This window comes from Pipistrellus kuhlii, unplaced genomic scaffold, assembly GCF_014108245.1.
Source record: "Pipistrellus kuhlii isolate mPipKuh1 unplaced genomic scaffold, mPipKuh1.p scaffold_m20_p_2, whole genome shotgun sequence".
Lineage (NCBI taxonomy): Eukaryota > Metazoa > Chordata > Mammalia > Chiroptera > Vespertilionidae > Pipistrellus > Pipistrellus kuhlii.
In genome coordinates this window covers 175940261-175958074 of record NW_023425515.1, presented here as the reverse complement: position 1 = coordinate 175958074, position 17814 = coordinate 175940261, and the positions used below count along the sequence as shown (strand labels likewise).

General features: G+C 59.7%; 1 protein-coding gene across 2 annotated transcripts in view; it reads left to right on the top strand.

The window, feature by feature from the left end:
- The first annotated feature begins 740 nt into the window (after positions 1 to 740).
- The window catches only part of ZNF362 (zinc finger protein 362), a 34109-nt gene continuing 17035 nt past the window's right edge, over positions 741 to 17814 (top strand). The window contains exons 1-2 of one of the 2 annotated variants that reach the window (XM_036448473.2): positions 741 to 870; positions 14742 to 14869. In XM_036448473.2, coding sequence (XP_036304366.1) covers positions 14832 to 14869 — 38 coding nt within the window. In that variant the 5' untranslated portion in view covers positions 741 to 870; positions 14742 to 14831. Of the gene's footprint in view, positions 876 to 14741; positions 14870 to 17814 lie in introns of both variants that reach the window. The other variant, XM_045584892.1, reaches the window with a different exon arrangement.

The following is a 17814-nucleotide window of genomic DNA, read 5'->3' as shown; positions in this document are numbered from 1 at the left end:
AAAAATCTCAGCCTGGATTTGGGGCACGATCGTTGTTTTTTTTAGGTGTGGGGGGCCCGTTCGGAGGGTCCCCTTCCGCCTGCGTCTGCGGAGGAGACCCCCAGGGACAGCCGCCGCCAGCCGGGCCGCCGTGATCGGGGCCATGGCTCGCCAGGCCCAGGTCCCCGCGGATGGCCGGGGAGGGGGCGGCCCGGCGGCGGCGGCCCAGCCGGGGCGGGACAATGGCCGCGGCTGCCGGGGTCCCGGGAGCCCCCGCGCTGGGGAAGGGGCTGGCCTAGGGCCGGGCGCCGGTGCCCTCCCCGCGCGGCTCGGGCGGGCGGGCGGAGGGGGGCGCGGAGTTCCTTTGTGGCTCTGCCTCCGGCGCGGCGCGGACGGTGGGAGCCGCGCAACTTTGCGAGGCGGCGGCGGCGGCGGCGAGAGGCAGACGAGGCCCCCGTGCCCGAGCGGGGCCCCCCGCGCGCCGCCCGCCCCCGCCCCCCGCCCGGCCCCCTCCCTGCGCGCGCCGCCGCCCGCGCCCGGCGCTGCCCACTCGCGGAGCCCCCGGGGCCGGACGGGCTGCGCAGCCGGAGAGGCGGGGGCCCGACGCGGCCCCCCTCCCCGGAGCCGGGCGCCTGGCGCGGGGGCTCGCCGAGGACGCGGGGGCCGAGGACGCGGGGGCCCGCGCGGCGCTGCAGACCAGCCTCCCGCCTCCCGCCGCCGCCGCCGCCGCCCGGGCGTGCAGAACCCAGAAGTGAACAGCAGGCGACCCGGAAGGTTTGTGCGCGGCTCCGCACCGACCGGAGGAGCCGGGAGCCGGAGCCCCAGCCCGGCCCTGCTCGGGCCGCCGGGCGCGGGGCTGCGGCCGCGTGCCGGAGCCGCCGCCGCACCGCCACCAGGTCCGTGCGGGCCCGGGGCGCGGGGGGAGGGGGCCGGGGGGGGGGGACGGGCTCGGTGGCGGCGGGGCCCGCCCGCCCGCGGGAAAGTTGCGCGGAGTTGCGGGCGGGGCGCGGGCCGGCGCGGGCGCTGTCAGCGCGGGCCGGGCGCTCCGGGGGCCCGGGGCCGCCTGCGCCCGCGGCGGGGCCCGGAGCGGCGGCGGCGGCGCGCGGGGAGGAAGTGTCTCCGCGGCGGCGTGTCTGGCTGCTCCGAGTGTGTGTGTGTCCGTGTGTGCGTGTGTGTGAGTGTGTGTTTTCTTAAGCCGGGCTATTCAAACCCGCTGCAATCCTCCGGTAAACAATGATTCATGGGACCTTAATGCAAATAAACGGGGAGCCCACGGCGCGGTTCGCGCACTTTGCAAGCCGGCCCCCCGGTGGAGCGGCCAGGGCCGGATTTCTCCCTTTTTTTGCAGATCTGCAGAATATGGCGTCCCTGTCCTGTTTTAAAAATAAGCCAGGCTGCCATTTTTGTTTTTCTTTTGTCTGAAAATTTTAATAAAACTGTCTGAGAATGTGGGAGAGGCGGCTGGAAGCAGAGGGGGCACCCGAAGGGTTGGCTTTTTTTTTTCTCTCTTTTTTTTTTTTCCTTCTCCCTTTTCTTTGGCGAGAGCCGCGAGCCTTTCGGGGAGGTGAGACACAATGCAATTGCACTTTAAAGAGGGAAAAAAAAAAAGGGAAGCCGCTGGGCGATTTGGGGGGTAGGGCTGGGAATTTAAAGTTAACTCCGAAAGTTTGCTTTTTTTTTCTTCTTCTTTTTTTTTTTTTTTTAAAGCTTTCCCTCCCTATTTCTCTTTCTCTCTCCATCTCACTTTCTTTCTCTCTCTTTTTTTTTTGAAAGCGGTGAAATGCCGCGAAAGGATCTCGGGGTCCATGTCTCTCCCCAGACAGTCGCCTTTGCAGGAATTTTGGGGAAAGTTAGCTGCCGGTTTCCTCAGAGCTGCAGAAGGCATGTGGGGAGCTGGGGCTGGGGACTGAGGGCGACCGGGAACCGTCTTTTGGAAGAGGCTGTGTGAAATGTATTGTAAGGACTATGTTCTCGGGTTTGAGGGGGGAACTGAACCTGCCCTCCGCACCCTGCCCTCCAGCAGTGCGTGCCGGGAGTGGGCCTGGCTCCCTGGGTGGCCGGGGCCTCCCTGGAGTCCGCGATCCCGCCCTGGGTGCCCCCTGGCAAGTGTGCTTGGTTGGCAGTGGGAGAGCCCCTTCCCCACCCGGGTGGGCCTCCTGCCGCAGGAGGTGGCATCTGGTGGTGAATGCCCCAGGGTGGGCGCTTGGCTGGGTACAAGCCGGAAGCTCCAGTGGGTCCCGTCTAAGAGGTTGTCTGGTGTTGGGGGGCCTCTGCTGGTTTGCTAGTGGGGGTCGTCTGAGCCTCTCGCTTGTGCTGGCTCCTACCCTTTTCTGCCACCCCTGCCGGCACCCTGGAGGCTCCTGTGTTGGGGGCAGTGCAGTTCCTGAAGTCTCTCTCTGGACAGATTGAGGCCTGCCGGCTCTGCCTGCTGCAGAGGGGGTCAGAATGCCAGGCCTGGGGGGGCTGGTGCTGTCCAAGGCACCCGGGCTCATGGGGCCCGTTCTTCCCTCTGCTGGGAAAGTATGTGCCCCGGGAGGACCCTTCTGGCCCCTGCCCTGGCGTCTCCGGAGGAGAGACTCCCCTAGTCTTACTCCCGGCCTGTCCCGGCTCCACAGGGCACTGTGAGCGCCCCGAGGGCAGAGCCAGGGTTCACGGTGGGGTTTCCGGGCCTAGGGCTGTGGAACTGGCTTGCCTGGGCCACAGGTACCAAGCCAGGCGTTTTTCAGGTGAAGAAGCGGGAGTCCCGAGAAGGGGGCGTGGCTTGGCCAAAGTCACAGTGCCAGCGGGGATACCAGAGGTTCGGGCTCCTGGGCTCTCTGTGGTGCCCTCTGGCCCTGCCCCCTGCCAGGGTCCTTTTGGAAAGAACGGAACTAGCATGCGACAGCACGTCTCCCTTCCCGTAAGAGCCCTTCCCCAGAGGAACCCTCCACGAGGGAATGGCACTGGACAGTTTGCACTGGGTCGTGCCCGGCCCTTATCCCATCAGCGCTCCCGGGAACTCTGTTGGGGTGAAACTGTCGAGGACACTTACCCCCATCTTAAAATGCAGGAAGCAGCCTGGAGAAGTTGAGCAGAGGCAGAGGAAGGCTCCTTGTCCGGGGAGGGGCTTTCTCCTAGGCGGACTTCGGTGCTCACAGACAGAACTATTTCTCACCTTCTATCATTATCACTCGACGTCTGCACTCCCAGTGACTGAAAACCTAGAGGCCCACCCCCCACAGCAGTCAGAGCTGGAAAGGCCCTGGGCAGTCATCTGGGCTCAGAGACGGGAGGCCACCGGGCTGAAGTCACCCAGCGACTCGGGGCCCAGCGAGGACCGCAGCCCTGGTGTCTCATTCCCTTCGTCGGGAGACGCTCGGAGGGAGAGGGGCCACTCTCCCCCCGCAGGCTCCGCCGGCCTGGGGAGGGCCGTGATGGCTGGTCGTGCTGGTGCACACCGGAGTGGCCAGCACTCAGACACGGTCCGTCCCAGGGGCTGCGGAATAGGCTCCCGAGTTCTCGGGGAATGTCGGGGAATGGAGAGAATGGCCCTGGGTGGAGAGGAAGCGGGGTGGGGGGAGGTATGGCCTGGGTCTGAAGCTAGCCTGGTCCGGCCCTGCCCTGGGTAGGCCCTTCTCTGCCCCGCTTCTCTGTACAGCAAGAGTTGTTCCTTCATTCGTTCATCTCCTATCCATTGGCGTATTTGCTTATTGGTCTGCCTGATCCTTTATTCTTTCCCTTTATTTATTTATTTTTAAATATATATTTTTATTTTTATTATTATTTTTTTATTTTTTATTTTTTTTTTTTACAGAGAGGAAGAGAGAGGGATAGAGAGCTAGAAACGTCGATGACAGAGAAACACCGACCAGCTGCCTCTTGCACACCCCCCCACCGGGGATGCGCCCGCAACCAACGTACATGCCCCTGACCGGAATCGAACCTGGGACCTTTCAGTCCGCAGACCGACGCTCTACCACTGAGCCAAACCGGTTTCAGCAATCCCTTTATTCTTTATTCTTTCCTTTATTCACCAGTGTATTGAGTTAGTCATTTCATGGGTCCATTCATCTCTGTCCATCCAACCCATCCAGTCCCTGGCAGGCCTAGCGCAGGCCGGACAGTCCTCGAAAGCCACCAGGGGAAGGGCTGTGAGGCTGCGGGTGTGGCTAGCACTAGCCAGGGCAGCGTGCCCGGTGTCTCTGTGAGGCCCCAGGGAAGGTGGCTAAGAGAAGAGGGGGCTTACCAAGACCAAAGGAGTCCCCCAGACCATCACCGTGGTGGGCCTGGGTCCTGGGACCAAGCCCTGATCGTGTGTTGAGTTTTACAGCTTGCACAGCGTGGTGCATGGTGTGTGCGACGCCGGGCGCTTCCTTCCTCTCTCTGAGCCTCGGTTTCTCGGTCTCTGAGGTGGGGCATTCTGTGAAACCCTCGTGGGTTGTGGGGAGTGATCACAAGAGCGCCTGCGCTGTCTCCCAGCCCGGCCCCGCGTGTGGTAGGGACTCAGTACACACCAGCGGAGGGATAAGGGTTGCTCATGACCAGCCGGGATCAGCCTGGACTTTTAAAACTCCCGTGGTGTTTTCAGAACGAGCCAGATGATCTGGGGACCCCGGACGCCCCGCTCTGCCTTGTCATCCCACTGCTGAGGCGTTCCCAATGTTTCCGAGGCATTTAGGAGAACAAAAACCCAAGGTCCTGCAAGGGACTGCCGGCCTGGAGCAGAGGCAGAGGCGGAGGAGGCCGGTTTCCTCAGAGCTGCAGAATTGATTTTGTACAGGTCTGTCTGGGCCGGCCCCCCCCCCCCCCTCAGCTCCCCTGTACCCCTCCTCCCTCCCTTCCCCTCCCCGCCCCCTCCTGGTCTCACCATCTCCAGAGGCACGGGCTCCTGCCTGTACCTCAGATTTACAAAGCCTTCTAGCGGGGCCTTTGCACACCCCCCCCCCCCCCCCCCAACCTCGGAATGCCTGCATGGCTGCCCCCTTCTTGTTTCAGGTTTCAGCTCAACTGCCACCTCCTCGAGGGGCTTTCCCAACCGCCTGCTCTGTCATAGCGTCCCACTCTCACACTCGGGCACGCCAGCCCCTTCTTGTTTTTCCTTGTGGCTCTTCCCAGTGTCCGCAACTTTCTCATGGGTCTGTTTATCTGCACGTCTTGTCCCTCTGCCCCCCGGGATCGTGCTCAGGCCGCGCAGGCGCGTGGGCAGGCGGTCCCAGCGGGCGTGGCGAGGACATGCTGGGAGCCCAGGTGTGGCGGCTGCCCTGGCAGCGCCCGGGGAGATGAGGTGACACCGAAGTGACACCGAGCTCTGTCCTTCCTCCCCTGGGCAGCTCCGGGCTGTTGTTGGGAAAGAATGAGATGATGAAATCGCGGGATCTGAGGATCCCAATCCCTGCCGATCTCAGGATCTCAGTGTTGAGGCGCTTTCTGCCTCAGGAGCTTTGACACCCGGAGTGCGTGCGCCTGATCGGCTCTGGGATTCGGAATCTTACAGAGGGGACGCTCCCGGCCTCACTCTCACAGTGCGCCAGGCAGTGTTGTAAAAGGCTTTACGGATGTTAATGGGTTTAATCCTCATTGTGATCACCCTCGTTTTACAGATGAGGAAATCGAGGCACAGGGAGATGAGGTCACTTGCTGGGGTCCACCGAGCTCATCAGGGGCGTTGTGGGAGTCGAACCCGGCACGTTGAGGCTCCTCTTGTGAATCCTACACCTGTTGAGGACAAGCCCCACTTCCCAGACCCCTGCATGGAGCTGGAATCCCCTCCCCTCATCCTTGGCAAAAGGGCCCTCACCGGGCCCCCCCATTCTCCCCTGTCAGACCGTTGTCACGGCTGGGAAGATTTCTTTACAAAGTATGCAGGGTTCTGAGTGTTATGGTTTCCCAGTGCCTTTGTCCTGTGGTTTGTGAGTTTAGACGCCTCTTTCTCCCCACTGGACTGCGAGCTCCTTGCAGGCAGGCGGCCTGGGTGCGAGGTGTTGAGTGAATGAATGAATGAATGAATGGTGTGTACAGAGAATGCTTCCCTGTATCTCTCTAGCACCGTGCTAGGCACTTGTTGCAGGGTACTGGGCAGACTCAGTGCCCTGAGGAAGACAGTTGCCTCTCCATAGAGCCCCAAGAAAGTCTGCCTGGGTGATGTTTGTCCCCCGTGGGAGGACCCTCTGAGACCTAACGCTGCACACTCGGAGAGGGGGAGACCTCTTCGATTATCCAGCTGAACCCCATGTGCCTGCTGTGGAGGACAGTGGGAAGGGAGAGGAGTAGGCCTTGTCTGAGGACACTCACATCTCAAGATGCTTCGCCTCGTGGGCTTTCTGCTCCCCAGGTGCGACAGGCGGCCACGCTGTGTGCCTGGGGTTCTGAGGGAGGGGGAGTCCTCTTTGGAGAAGGCCCCGGAATAGCACCAGCCTCCTCACCTCCACAGCGGGGTCACATCCCCGAGGCACAGGCTGTGCGAGGGCCTGGCACGTGGGTAGGGGTGAGGAAGTGGGTGTGGTGGGCGGGTGAGGGGCTGTGGGGATGGCTTCCTGGACCTGAGGCGGGGGTGGCTTTGGAGGCTGGTAGGTTTGGGGAGGGGACCGAGTGTTGTTTGAGTGGATAAGCTGTGTGGGGGGAAGGCCTGGGTATTTGGTTCTGGAGCCCAAAGTGCCTTGCCTTGTCCCTGCCTCATTTGTGTGGCCACAGGACGTCCTTTCCATGGAGGCCCTTCTCTGAGCGAAAGCCAACAGGGACAGTCCTTGAGGGGACAGGCTAGCCATTCAGATTCTGGGGTTCAGTGGGAGAAACCTGACTGGGGTGGTCCATCCCTTCAGATCCCCACTGAAAAACACACATTCTGACACATTCACACTATCAGCCATCCACTGCCACCTTTGACCCTCCCCTCCTTGCCAATTTGGGTGCGCCCCTGTGATTTCAGAAACACCACCAGAGATGCCCCGGGCTGGGCCCACAGGAGCCAGCCAGGAGGCACGTCTACTGGCGTGTGTATCTATCACATGATACACACATCACATGGGAACACGTGCATGCACTCCTGTCACCTGCAGGATTACATACATGTGCAGATACCTGAGCGCACCCTCCCAGGAAGTGACAAACAGCTGCATGGCTATCCCTTCTCACATACTTTCCCATGCATGACACATGCCAAGTTGATCGCCTGCACTCAGGCATACTCATGTGCATGTGTGTTTTTACATGTAGGTATATCTTGCGTACCCTCTCATTTATACCATGAGGATGTAGCCTCCCATCCTGGGCTGTGCACACCATCCCCGTGCACTCACACGTGCGCCCACACCTCCCATCCTGGGCTGTGCACACCATCCCCGTGCACTCACGCGTGTGCCCACACCTCCCATCCTGGGCTGTGCACACCATCCCCGTGCACTCACACGTGCGCCCACACCTCCCATCCTGGGTTGTGCACACCATCCCCGTGCACTCACACGTGCGCCCACACCTCCCATCCTGGGCTGTGCACACGATCCCCGTGCACTCACACGTGCGCCCACACCTCCCATCCTGGGCTGTGCACACCATCCCCGTGCACTCACACGTGCGCCCACACCTCCCATCCTGGGTTGTGCACACCATCCCCGTGCACTCACACGTGCGCCCACACCTCCCATCCTGGGCTGTGCACACGATCCCCGTGCACTCACACGTGCGCCCACACCTCCCATCCTGGGCTGTGCACACGATCCCCGTGCACTCACGCGTGCGCCCACACCTCCCATCCTGGGCTGTGCACACGATCCCCGTGCACTCACACGTGTGCCCACACCCTGCCGGGATCTGCTTCCAGGCAGCTTGTGTCCATCCTCCCCTCCATTCAGCAGTATTTCTTGAGCAGTTACTACATACCAGGCCGCGGGCTCGCTGCTGGGGACAGAGGTGAGGAAGACTGACATCGTCCTGTCCTGGTGGGAGAGACAGACGAGCCAAAGAGCACACGGTGATGATGTGACTATAGATTGTGGCAGGTGCTGGGAGGGAACACTGTTTTCTGACGAGGGCCTCCCTGTGGCTTCATGCTTGTCCGTTTCCTACACTGAGTGACGGTCATGGTGCAGGTAGGTGAGACGTGCTTCTGGGAGGAAGTGAAACCTGAACCGTGGCCAGAAGTTTTCCCAGAGGCCCGGGCAGCCGCCTGAGCACAGGCCCTGAGGTGGGAGAGCAAGGAACATGGAGAAGGTGGTAGCATAGACAGTCCCTGGCGAGGGTGTGGGACCTGGGCTGGCAGGGCCTGGGCTCGGTCTTCTCCGGCCTCTGCCCCTCCACACGGGTCCGCCCCAGGCACCCCGCTCCCCCCATCTCTGACCAGCCCACCCCTCCCGGGGCTGCCCAGCCCTGCGCTGAGGGCCCACTCGGGTCAGGAGATACAGCCTGAGAACTGGTTCTGACCATCTGCCGGGGGTTCCCTGCCTGCAACCCCTAGGAATTGTCTAGAAAGTTCCTGGGGGCCAGGTCACAGCTGGGGTTCGGCAGCTGGCCGTCTGCTTTGAGTTCATCTCAGACTTGGCTCCCACATCAGCAGAGAAGCCCCTGGGGTCCCGAGAGCCTCCAGGGCTGCTCCCTACCCTTGTCCCCCCCCTTTTTTCCCCCCACCCCCAGCCCAGCTACCGCCACAGCTTGGTCAGATTTCCACGTGGGTCTTTGGCTGGGAAAGGCTGTCTGTGCCTTAGGGAACCTAGTACCCACGCAGCAGCAGCCAGTATGGAGAGAGTCCTTTCTGTGCGCCAGGCACCCTTCTAAAGACTTTATACGCATCACCTCCCTTAATCTCCACCGCAGCACCGGGGGGACTCCGCCGTCATCCCCAGTTTGGTCACAGCCTCTGGGGCTTCCCCCTACACCGTCTCGTTCCAGAATCTGCACTGTTGACCTGTCCGTTGCCACACTGGCCCTCTGCAGGTCCGGGAACTCAGGCCGTGACCTCGTGGCATCGTTGTATAGATGAGAGAACGAAGGCCCGAGAGGAAACGGACTTGCTGAAGGTCGCGCAGCCATCCGGTGGGGGAGGGTTAGAACTTGGGGGGATCGCAGTTGGGAGGGGCGGGGTGAGGGCTTGGGTTCTCTGATGTGGGCTTTCTCTATGACAAGTCGCCAAGCTGTTCGCTTACACGTTCTAAGCATCTTTCCCAGGGTCAGTGGGGGCTGAGTGAGAAATGCTTGTAAAGCACCTGCCGTGGAGACATGCTTAGTAACTATTGTCACTGTTGTTCTGTTCCTGTCATTTTATGGTGGCCGGAGGAGTCGCCCCGTGGGGATGGGCGGGGGGGGGGGGTCCCCACGGGAGTGGAAATGGAGTGGCGCCTGTGTGCACAGTCTGCTGCAGGCTCTCTCGGCCCTGCCTGTGTGCACAGTCTGCTGCAGGCTCTCTCGGCCCTGCCTGTGTGCACAGTCTGCTGCAGGCTCTCTCACCCCGCCTGTGTGCACAGTCTGCTGCAGGCTCTCTCAGCCCCGAGAGGAGCAGTCAGGGTGGGGGTCACTGCCCTGGGGCCTCCGGGTGGTTGGCAGTGGGATGGGAGGGCTCAGGGAGGCCTAGCATCCCGGTTCCCGTTGCCCAGGGCATTGACAGCAGCCCCTCCTGCTCCCATCATCCCCGCCACCACAATGGAAAGAGCCCCCCCCCCCCCCCCCTCTCCACCCCTCGGGGCTGCGGGAACCCAGCCTGATGGGATCCAGGGCCCTTGGGGGCCTGCTCCTCACAGGAAGTTCCCAGGAGCGAGCTTCTGAAGCTGACCGGGTGGCGTGGGGCCCAGCAGCTGGGGCTCAGGGCTCGGGGCTGCATGGAGTGGGGTGCATGGAGGGCAGAGGGATCATAGGGAGAAACCTCTGAGCACACGGGGGTCTCCAGGCGCTGGGGAAATGGGAAAACTCAGCTGAGACCATTTCCTGCTCGTCCATCTCGGGCCATCCTTCCGGCCCCACAATGACCTCTCCACTGAAAACCTGGACCATGGCCTTCTCCTGCTCAGGGACCTCCCGCGCCCCACGCCCAGCCTGGAACTCGGGTCCTCTGTGGACTGCGCTGGCCGCCTTCCCCGCCTTCCCCGCCTTCCCCTGTGCACGTCTGCCTGTGCCCTCAGCAGACCAGCTGTGTGCCGTGTGCCTGCTGCCTCGGGGCCTCTGCACACCTGGCGTACCCTTCCCTGGCATTTCCTGACATCTCCCTTCCCCCGCTCAGGAAGTCCCATCTTTATGACATCTTCGTTCCGATGGGCTCCTTGTCCAAGGAATACCCCGCCCCCCGGCCCAGCCATCCCCCGGCAGCAGCGGGTTCGAGGACCCTCTGCCTCCTCTGCTCAGAGGCTCTCTCTGCCCTCAGTCTCCAGACCCAGGTGGACAGACCCCTTCCTCTCACAGATCCTCTCAGGGAACATCTGCTAGGCACCTACTGTGAACTGGGAGCTTGAGCACCTGCTATGTGGCCAGCACGCGGCTCTGGGCCCCAGCGTTGGCTCCGTCTTCGTGGGTCAGGGCTGGAGGTGGTATTTAGAGGCGGGGTGGGGAGAACGCAGGGGGCAGTGGAGGTGTGTCAGGGTGGCCCGGTTCCCGTTGGGGAGAAGGTCAGAAAGTGACTTTTAAGGAAGAGCCTTTACCAGCTGTGGGGCCGAGTCAGGGCACGGGGTTGTAACCAAGAGCCAGACCCAAGCTCCCTGTGGGGACCTCCCAGCTTCGTGGGCACTGGGCCAACCATTCACCGGGCAATCCCCGGACAGTGGGGTCAGAGGCCCAGGCAGCTGTGGGAATGCAGGGGGAAAGCTGCAGATGGAGCCGCGGAGGGGCGGGGATCAGGAAGGGGTTCCCAGGGCAGTGACACCACACTGACTTAGTGGTTGACGGGGACCTGGCAGGGTTTCGGGTGGGGATGACCCCCCAGAGGGAAGGCCACAGCCTGTGCAAAGGCCCTGGGGCACAAGAGAGCAGCCATTTTTGGAGGAACCTGCAGGCAGGCTGGAGAGGGGGAGGGACCTTGGCAAAGAGTGCTGTGCCGGGGAGTGTGGAGCTGTGCCCAGACGTGATGGGAACATAGGGGGGGATTTGAGTAGGAGAGTGAGGAGCCGGGGCAGGCTTCCCTGTGGCCTGGCCCTCCTCTCTAAAGCGCCAGAGAGGAGGGCCGTATCCTCATGGGCTGTGAGCCGCTTGGGGTATCTGCTTGGCCAAAGCTTGCTGAACCTTTAGTTTTATTTAAAATGCCCCTTAAATAAAAGTCACATGTCCATCCTGTAGAAAAATCAGCCCAAACACCACTGCTATTAGCATTTTTGTGTGTATTTTCCTGTTTTCTTTCGGAACCGTGTGTGTGTGTGTGTGTGTGTGTGTGTGTGTGTGTGTGTTGTATCACAGGTATTTTCTGAATGACTGCAGGGTGGTTTTAATCCTTCTTTCTAACGGCCCACTTTCTTGGTGCCTGTCAGATACAGACTGTTTGACTTTGGGCAGGTTCCCTGATCTCTCTGTGCCTCAGTTCCTCTTAAGGCCGAAACGAGCGCTAAGTAAGTCATCACAATGCCAGCAAACACTGTCTATTATTAACGCTGTGGATTCTGCCATTTTTAGCATGATCTACAGAGCCATCCCCTCTTGTTTAAAATTTCGGATGAGTTCCAGGTTTTTGCTATTATAAGAAACCACTGAAGCAACCAGCTTCGTGTCCAAAACCTTATCTGTATTTGGGATATTTTCTAGGGATAGATGACCCAAGAATGGGACTGCTAGGCCAGGAGGTCTGAAAAGTTGTAGAGCTTGTGACACATTATTGCCAGATCCAATGTACACTCCCAGCAATCATGGGAGTGCCAGTGTCACCCCAGGCTCGCCAGCATTGGGTATTATCATTTTCTTATGCATGTTTGCTATTTTAACAGGTGAAACGTGTTTAATTTTCACTGGTAAGGAAGCAGAACCATTTTTTGTGTGGTTATTAGCCGTTAACACCCTTTTTGGTCTGCCAGTCTTTATAGCGTGCACCCCCTTCTCAGATCAATTAGGAAGATGGGGCTGAGATACAGGAACTAGGAAACAGTATAACACAGGGGACAATGTAGAGCCAAGGTGAGTGGAAGGGGCCCAGGGAGGGGGAAGGGACTTCCCTCTACCCAGCCCATGACACTTTCAGTTCCTCCACCTAGACCATTCATTCATTCACTCATTCATTCAGACATTTACCAGGTACAGTGTGAGGCTGGACGAATAAATGGCTCAGCTGTGACTCTGTTCTTACAGAGAACCTGCCCGGCAGCAGAGATGGAGGGGAAAACAGGCAGATGAGTGTTTGATGATGGAAATGCAGGGCAGAAAGGGAGCAGAGAGAAGTTCCCAACTCGGTCTGGGCGGCAGGGGCCCCCAGAAGGCTTTCAAGAGGAAATGCCTGTAATCTGGGGCCCGAGGAACACCTTGTAGTTAACCAGCGAGATGGGGAGGGCGGAGGGCTCAGGGGAGGAGGCAGTCTGATGGAAGGTTGAGGAAGTGAGAGGAGAAGCAGGACCCTGGGGGGACAGCTCCGTCTTGGCCAGCAGGGGCAGAGCATAAGGCAGAATAGCCGGGCAGGCCAGAGAGGTCAGCAGGGGCTGACTGTGTAAGGTAAGGGTGTCGAACTCAATCAGAGAAGGGGCCAAAATCTAAAATCCAGCCTAAATCGCGGGCCGAATGGTTTACTGAACAGTCATAAACTGTCATTGTGATGGAAACGCAGCGGAGTGCAGTGATGACAGCGCGGTGCGGGCCACATTGCAAGGCCTGGCGGGACGGATTTGGCCCGCGGGCCTTGTGTTTGACACATGTGGTGTAAGGACTAAGGCAGGGGTCGGCAAACTCATTAGTCCACAGAGCCAAATATCAACAGTTACAACCATTGAAATTTCTTTTGAGAGCCAAATTTTTTTAAAAACTTAAACTTCTTCTAACGCCGCTTCTTCAAAATAGACTCGCCCAGGCCGTGGTATTTTGTGGAAGAGCCACCCTCAAGGGGCCAAAGAGCCGCATGTGGCTCGAGAGCTGCAGTTTGCTGACCACGGGACTAAGGAACCCAGACCCTGTCTGCAGGGAAGTAGGGAGCTATGGAAGGTTCTGAGGGGATCTGATTTATAGTTTAGAAATACCAGCGTGACCGCAGAGAAGGGGATGGGGGATGGGGGCCGAGGTGGGGAAACCTGGAGGAAACTCTCGCAATAGCTGGAGGGGGCCCGGACCAAGGCAGGAACAGGGTGGGCACACTTCTTTCCCCGCCTGATGGGATCCTAACCGGCTTCAATGTGCAGATGGACTATTGCCTCTGTCAGGTAGCCCTTCCTGACATTGGCTACCCCTACCCAGGTCGTATGTACCTGGAGGGTGGGGCTGTGCAAGGTCTGGCTTGTCACCGTCAATTGAGTGTCCACCACTGGCTGACCTTGACCTCTCCCTGCTCCTCCATGCTCCAGACCCTCCATCTTTTCCCCCCTCCCCCAACCTTTTCTTCTTTTCTTTTCTTTCTTTTTTCTTTCTCTTTCATTTTTAAAAGAATAAATTTATTGTTTTCAATATAAAAGCAACCCAACAACATTGCAGAGAATCTGGAAATCAGAGAAACAATGACAGAAAGTCAGACGGGCTCCAGCCGCCCCCCCCCCAGCCTCCCCGCCTCCCTCTGGGCGCGGCTCCCCGCTGCTCGCCCTCTCTGCCGCAGGTTTTTATTTTTGCCTCTTTGTAATCACAGTGTCCGGGCCGCTCCCTCCCATTCGCTTTGTGGCCGCGCGTGGGGTCTGGTCAGTTCTCGTTTTGTAATGTCTGTGGGATGGGCTGGGGGTGGGGGTGGGACGTAAGTTGCTTAACCGCATCGCCCCATCCTGCAGTGGGCAAGGCTAGCTGCATTCTGCCCCCGTCCTCTCTGTGTCTGTCTGTCTAGGCCTCAGCCTGCCCGGGTAGCAGGGCCAGGCCCCTGGTGAACCCCTTCCACAGTGCCCCACCCCAAGGTCCCCCTTGTGCAGGCTGCTGGGCGGGCCTCAGAGGCCAGCTTCCTGGGACAGGGTGGTAGACAGACCTGGTTTTAAACCCAGACTGGGCTCTGTGACCCCAGACAAGAGACTTAATCTCTCTGGATCGCAGTTTCCTTACAATGGGTCTATTTCAACAGTAAAATAATGGCTGTACAAGGCCCTGACAACACTGTTCCTGGCCTATCGTAAGTGCTCAAGAAACGGTAGTCGATATGATTATACTTTTTCATTCTACGTAGAGTTTCTGAGACCACCATGGGCTAGATGCTGGGGTGGCAGCGGTGAATCAGCACCAGCCCTACCTGGCTTGAAGGATGAGTGGGCATAACCTAAGGTGACCAGACGTCCCGCTTTTGGCGGGACAGTCCCGATTTTCAACGATTTGTCCCGCGGCGTTTTAAAAAAGTCCCAATTCTTTCCAAAAATCGGGACTTTTTAAAACGCCCCGGGACGCGGGACAAATTGTTAAAAATCGGGACGTCTGGTCACCTTAGCATAACCTGGTGGGGAAGCCGCCCAGGGAGGCAGATAACCACTCTAGAGTATGATGCCCCTGTGGTGCTGGGAGGCATCCCATTCCACCACCGGCTAGCTCTGTGGCTTTGGGCAAGCGGGTCACCGCCTCTGAGCTGCTGTTGCCTCTCCTGTTAAATGTGCGTTTTGCAGGGTCGTTGGGAAGATGCAGTGACATGTGCCTGTGACGCAGTCAGCACCGCGCCTGGCACATCATAGGTGTGGAAATGAACGGTAGCTGCCATTTTATTATTCTTGTTGTTGTTCTCACATACAAGGTGCTGTTGGGAACACAGAGGAAGTGGCTGACTGGGGGTTCAGGGAAAGCTCCGTAGAAGAGGGAACACTTGAGCTGGGTCTTGAAGGATGAGTAGAAGTTCACCAAGTGGGAAAGGACACTCTAGGTAAGCAGCCTGTGGTTCCAGGTTGAAACCTGTCACCGAGGGGTCTGTTCTCTGGGGGATTCCGCCATTGTGTTCATCCCAGCATCCCTGAGCACCCCCACTGCCCCCCTCCGGGTCTGCACCCGGGGTCGTATGCATGCAGCCACGCTAACAGCATCCTCCCATGACTCTGTGTCCTGGGGGCTGTGGGCTCCTGCTCCTGGGAGTTGCGGTGTCCCTCTCTGTCCGTGTCCAGGTCTGTGTGTCTGTCATGTGTGTCTGACTTCGGTGCTGTCTGTCTGCATGCTCCTGTGGTCACGTGTGTCCATGTTGCTATGCAGAGAACCTGCCAGGCCACACTGCGGGTGGCTGCCTAGACACACTTCCTCGGCCTCCAGCTCAGCGACATAGCCAGGCCTCCCGGCTCACTCTCCTGCCTGGCCCAGGTTTGAGCCCTGCCCGTCACCTCCATTCCCAAGGGCCTCCGGACGGATGTTCTCTCGCTGCCTCCACTTCTGGCCTGTCCAGCCCCGTCTACACTCAGCCGTCAGAGGGCTCTTTCTAAACCACAGATTCCGTCCCATCCCCTACTGCTTCCAGTCCAGACTCCAGGCCTAGGATTTGGGAATCGACCTTCTGGGCCAAGCCCTGGCTGACGGCTCCAGCCTCGGGACCTGGCTCCCGGTCCACACCGGAATGCTTTAGCGCCCTCCCACGCTGTGCTGCTGCTCACCTCCGGGCCTTTGCTCAGGCTGCTCCTTCTGCCAGGAGTGCTCCCCACCCCTCTGCCTGGCCAACGCCCACTCTTCCTTTAAGACCCAAAGCCGGCATCACTGCTGCTGGGGCGTCCTCTGTGGTCCTTTCCTTCCATCCTGGGTCAGGACCCTGGTGGCTCTGGGCTGCTCTTCCCTTACGCGGGGGCAGAAGCAAGGGACTTGCCCAAGATCACACAGTTGGTGAGTTGGAGCCAAGATCTGAACCTGGGTGCGCTGGGCTCCAAGCAGAGCAGGCTGTTCCGTGGCAGGTGAGGGGACGGGAGCTAGGACTTGTGGAAAGGAGTGAGAATTCCGAGGACGTGGCTGGCGATGGATCGGAACTGGGAAGAGAGGGGATGCGTTGTAGATCAATGTACGTATGTGGCAAGAGCCCATGGGCAGCTGGGAGGCCCTCTTGGAGGTGGGAGTGGCTAGAGGAGGTGGCCAGCTAGGGAAAGACCAAGCCCAGCCTAGGCTGTTCGAGGGAGAGGCTGGGAGGCAGCCAGAGGGCTATGTCAGGGAGGCGGCTGGAAAGTTGAGTCTGGAGCTCTAGGAAGAAGCCAGGGCTGGAGGAGGAGGCCTGGGGGGTGGTTGGCATTGAAAGTCCTAGAGGAGGTGGGCCACCCAGGAACTGAGGTCAGTGGGAAAGCAGAAGCACCTGCGCTACCCTAAGCAGCCCAGAGGGTGGGGCTGCTGTGAAAGAGACTGAGATGAGGGAGCCCGGGGTCACGCACACAGACCTTCCCAAAGGACCCAGCTGGCAGGGACTGGAAGATGTCCGGTTAGCTTTGAGGTCAGCGTGGACTACGGGGGTGGCACAAAGGAGGTTTCTTGGCCAAAAGCTCTTTTCCTCAGAAACTTGGGTCACTTGTCTGCTTCCTCCACTCAGCTTGGGGCTCCCGGAGGGCAGTCCTCTTCTGTTTGCCTCGGGTCCCCCAGCACTGGCTCCCCGTTTGGCCCATAAGGTGTATGCAGGATGAATGGATGGACGGGTGGGTGGGTGGGTGGGTGGGTGGAGGGGCAGCTGCCACCAGGATGCTGTTTGCAGAGGCAGCTCTGGAAGGTGTTTCATTCATCTACCCAACTCTTCCCCCTTTTTTTAGAGCAAAAAACCCAAAATGAGAGCCCACTGCAAGGATCAGTGCGATATGACCCCAGGACTCAGCACAGAGTCTGGGCTTCTGTCCGGGGCTTGAAGCCCAGCCCATGTGTCCTTCCCACCACCAGCATGTCTCTCTGCCTGTCCTGCCCTGGACACTGAGCCCCATCCAATCTGCTCTGCCGCCATCCCCTCTGCCCCCAGTGCTGCCCGCAGGCTTCTTCCTCTGATCCCTGAGGTTCATTGCCCCCCCCCCCCCCCCATCCAGAACACCTCCTGAGGCCTTCTCATCCCCAGCATCTATCCCAACACCTTAGCATGGCATTCAAGGCCCTGCCAACTGGCCTGTGTCTCTCACCCCCCACCACTCTCTCCAGCTTTCTCTTTGATGCCAGTGCCTAGCTGCCCACTGTCCCAAACCTGCCTTGGACTGGCATACCTCTGCTCCAGCTGGTGCCTCTGCCAGGAATGCCCTCTGCCTCGTCCACCTGTCTTAAGCACACGTCTGTCCAGTCTCTCTCCTGCTTAAAACCCTCCCTCGAAACAAGGTCTGAGGGGCTTAGTCCAGCCCTGGCCACCTTTCCCCCCGCCCCCTTGCCAGCCCTCGCCCCCTCCCATGCAGGTCCCGGGTTGCACAGATGGACACACACCTCCCAAGCCTGCTGGGGGACTCACATGCGATGCTCTTGGTGCACACCTAGCGATGTGTCTGACGTTCAGTAGGGACTCAGCACATGTTCCCCCGCCCCACCTCAGCCAGCCTTCCCTGCATCTGACACACAGTAGGTACACACCAGGACCAAGGTCATCACTGAACCATTAAGTTATTTCAGACCAGCCAGAGGAGGATGCACATTAGGCAGAGGCTGTGCAGCTCAGATTAAAGACGCAGGGCGGAGCCTTCCCCTCTGGGCCTGCTTCCCCATCCGAGGGGAGGGGAGGGGGTCCCTGTCTGGCTGGAGGCCTGGTCAGTGGCAGAGAAGATGCTCTGTTGCAGCTATGGGACCCTAAGCGAGCCACCCTCTTCCACTACCTTTCTGACCAGGGTCGGGCTTGGGAAAGCCTGAACTTGGCATTGGGTTGAAGAGGAGGAGGAGGAGAGGACAGCTTCC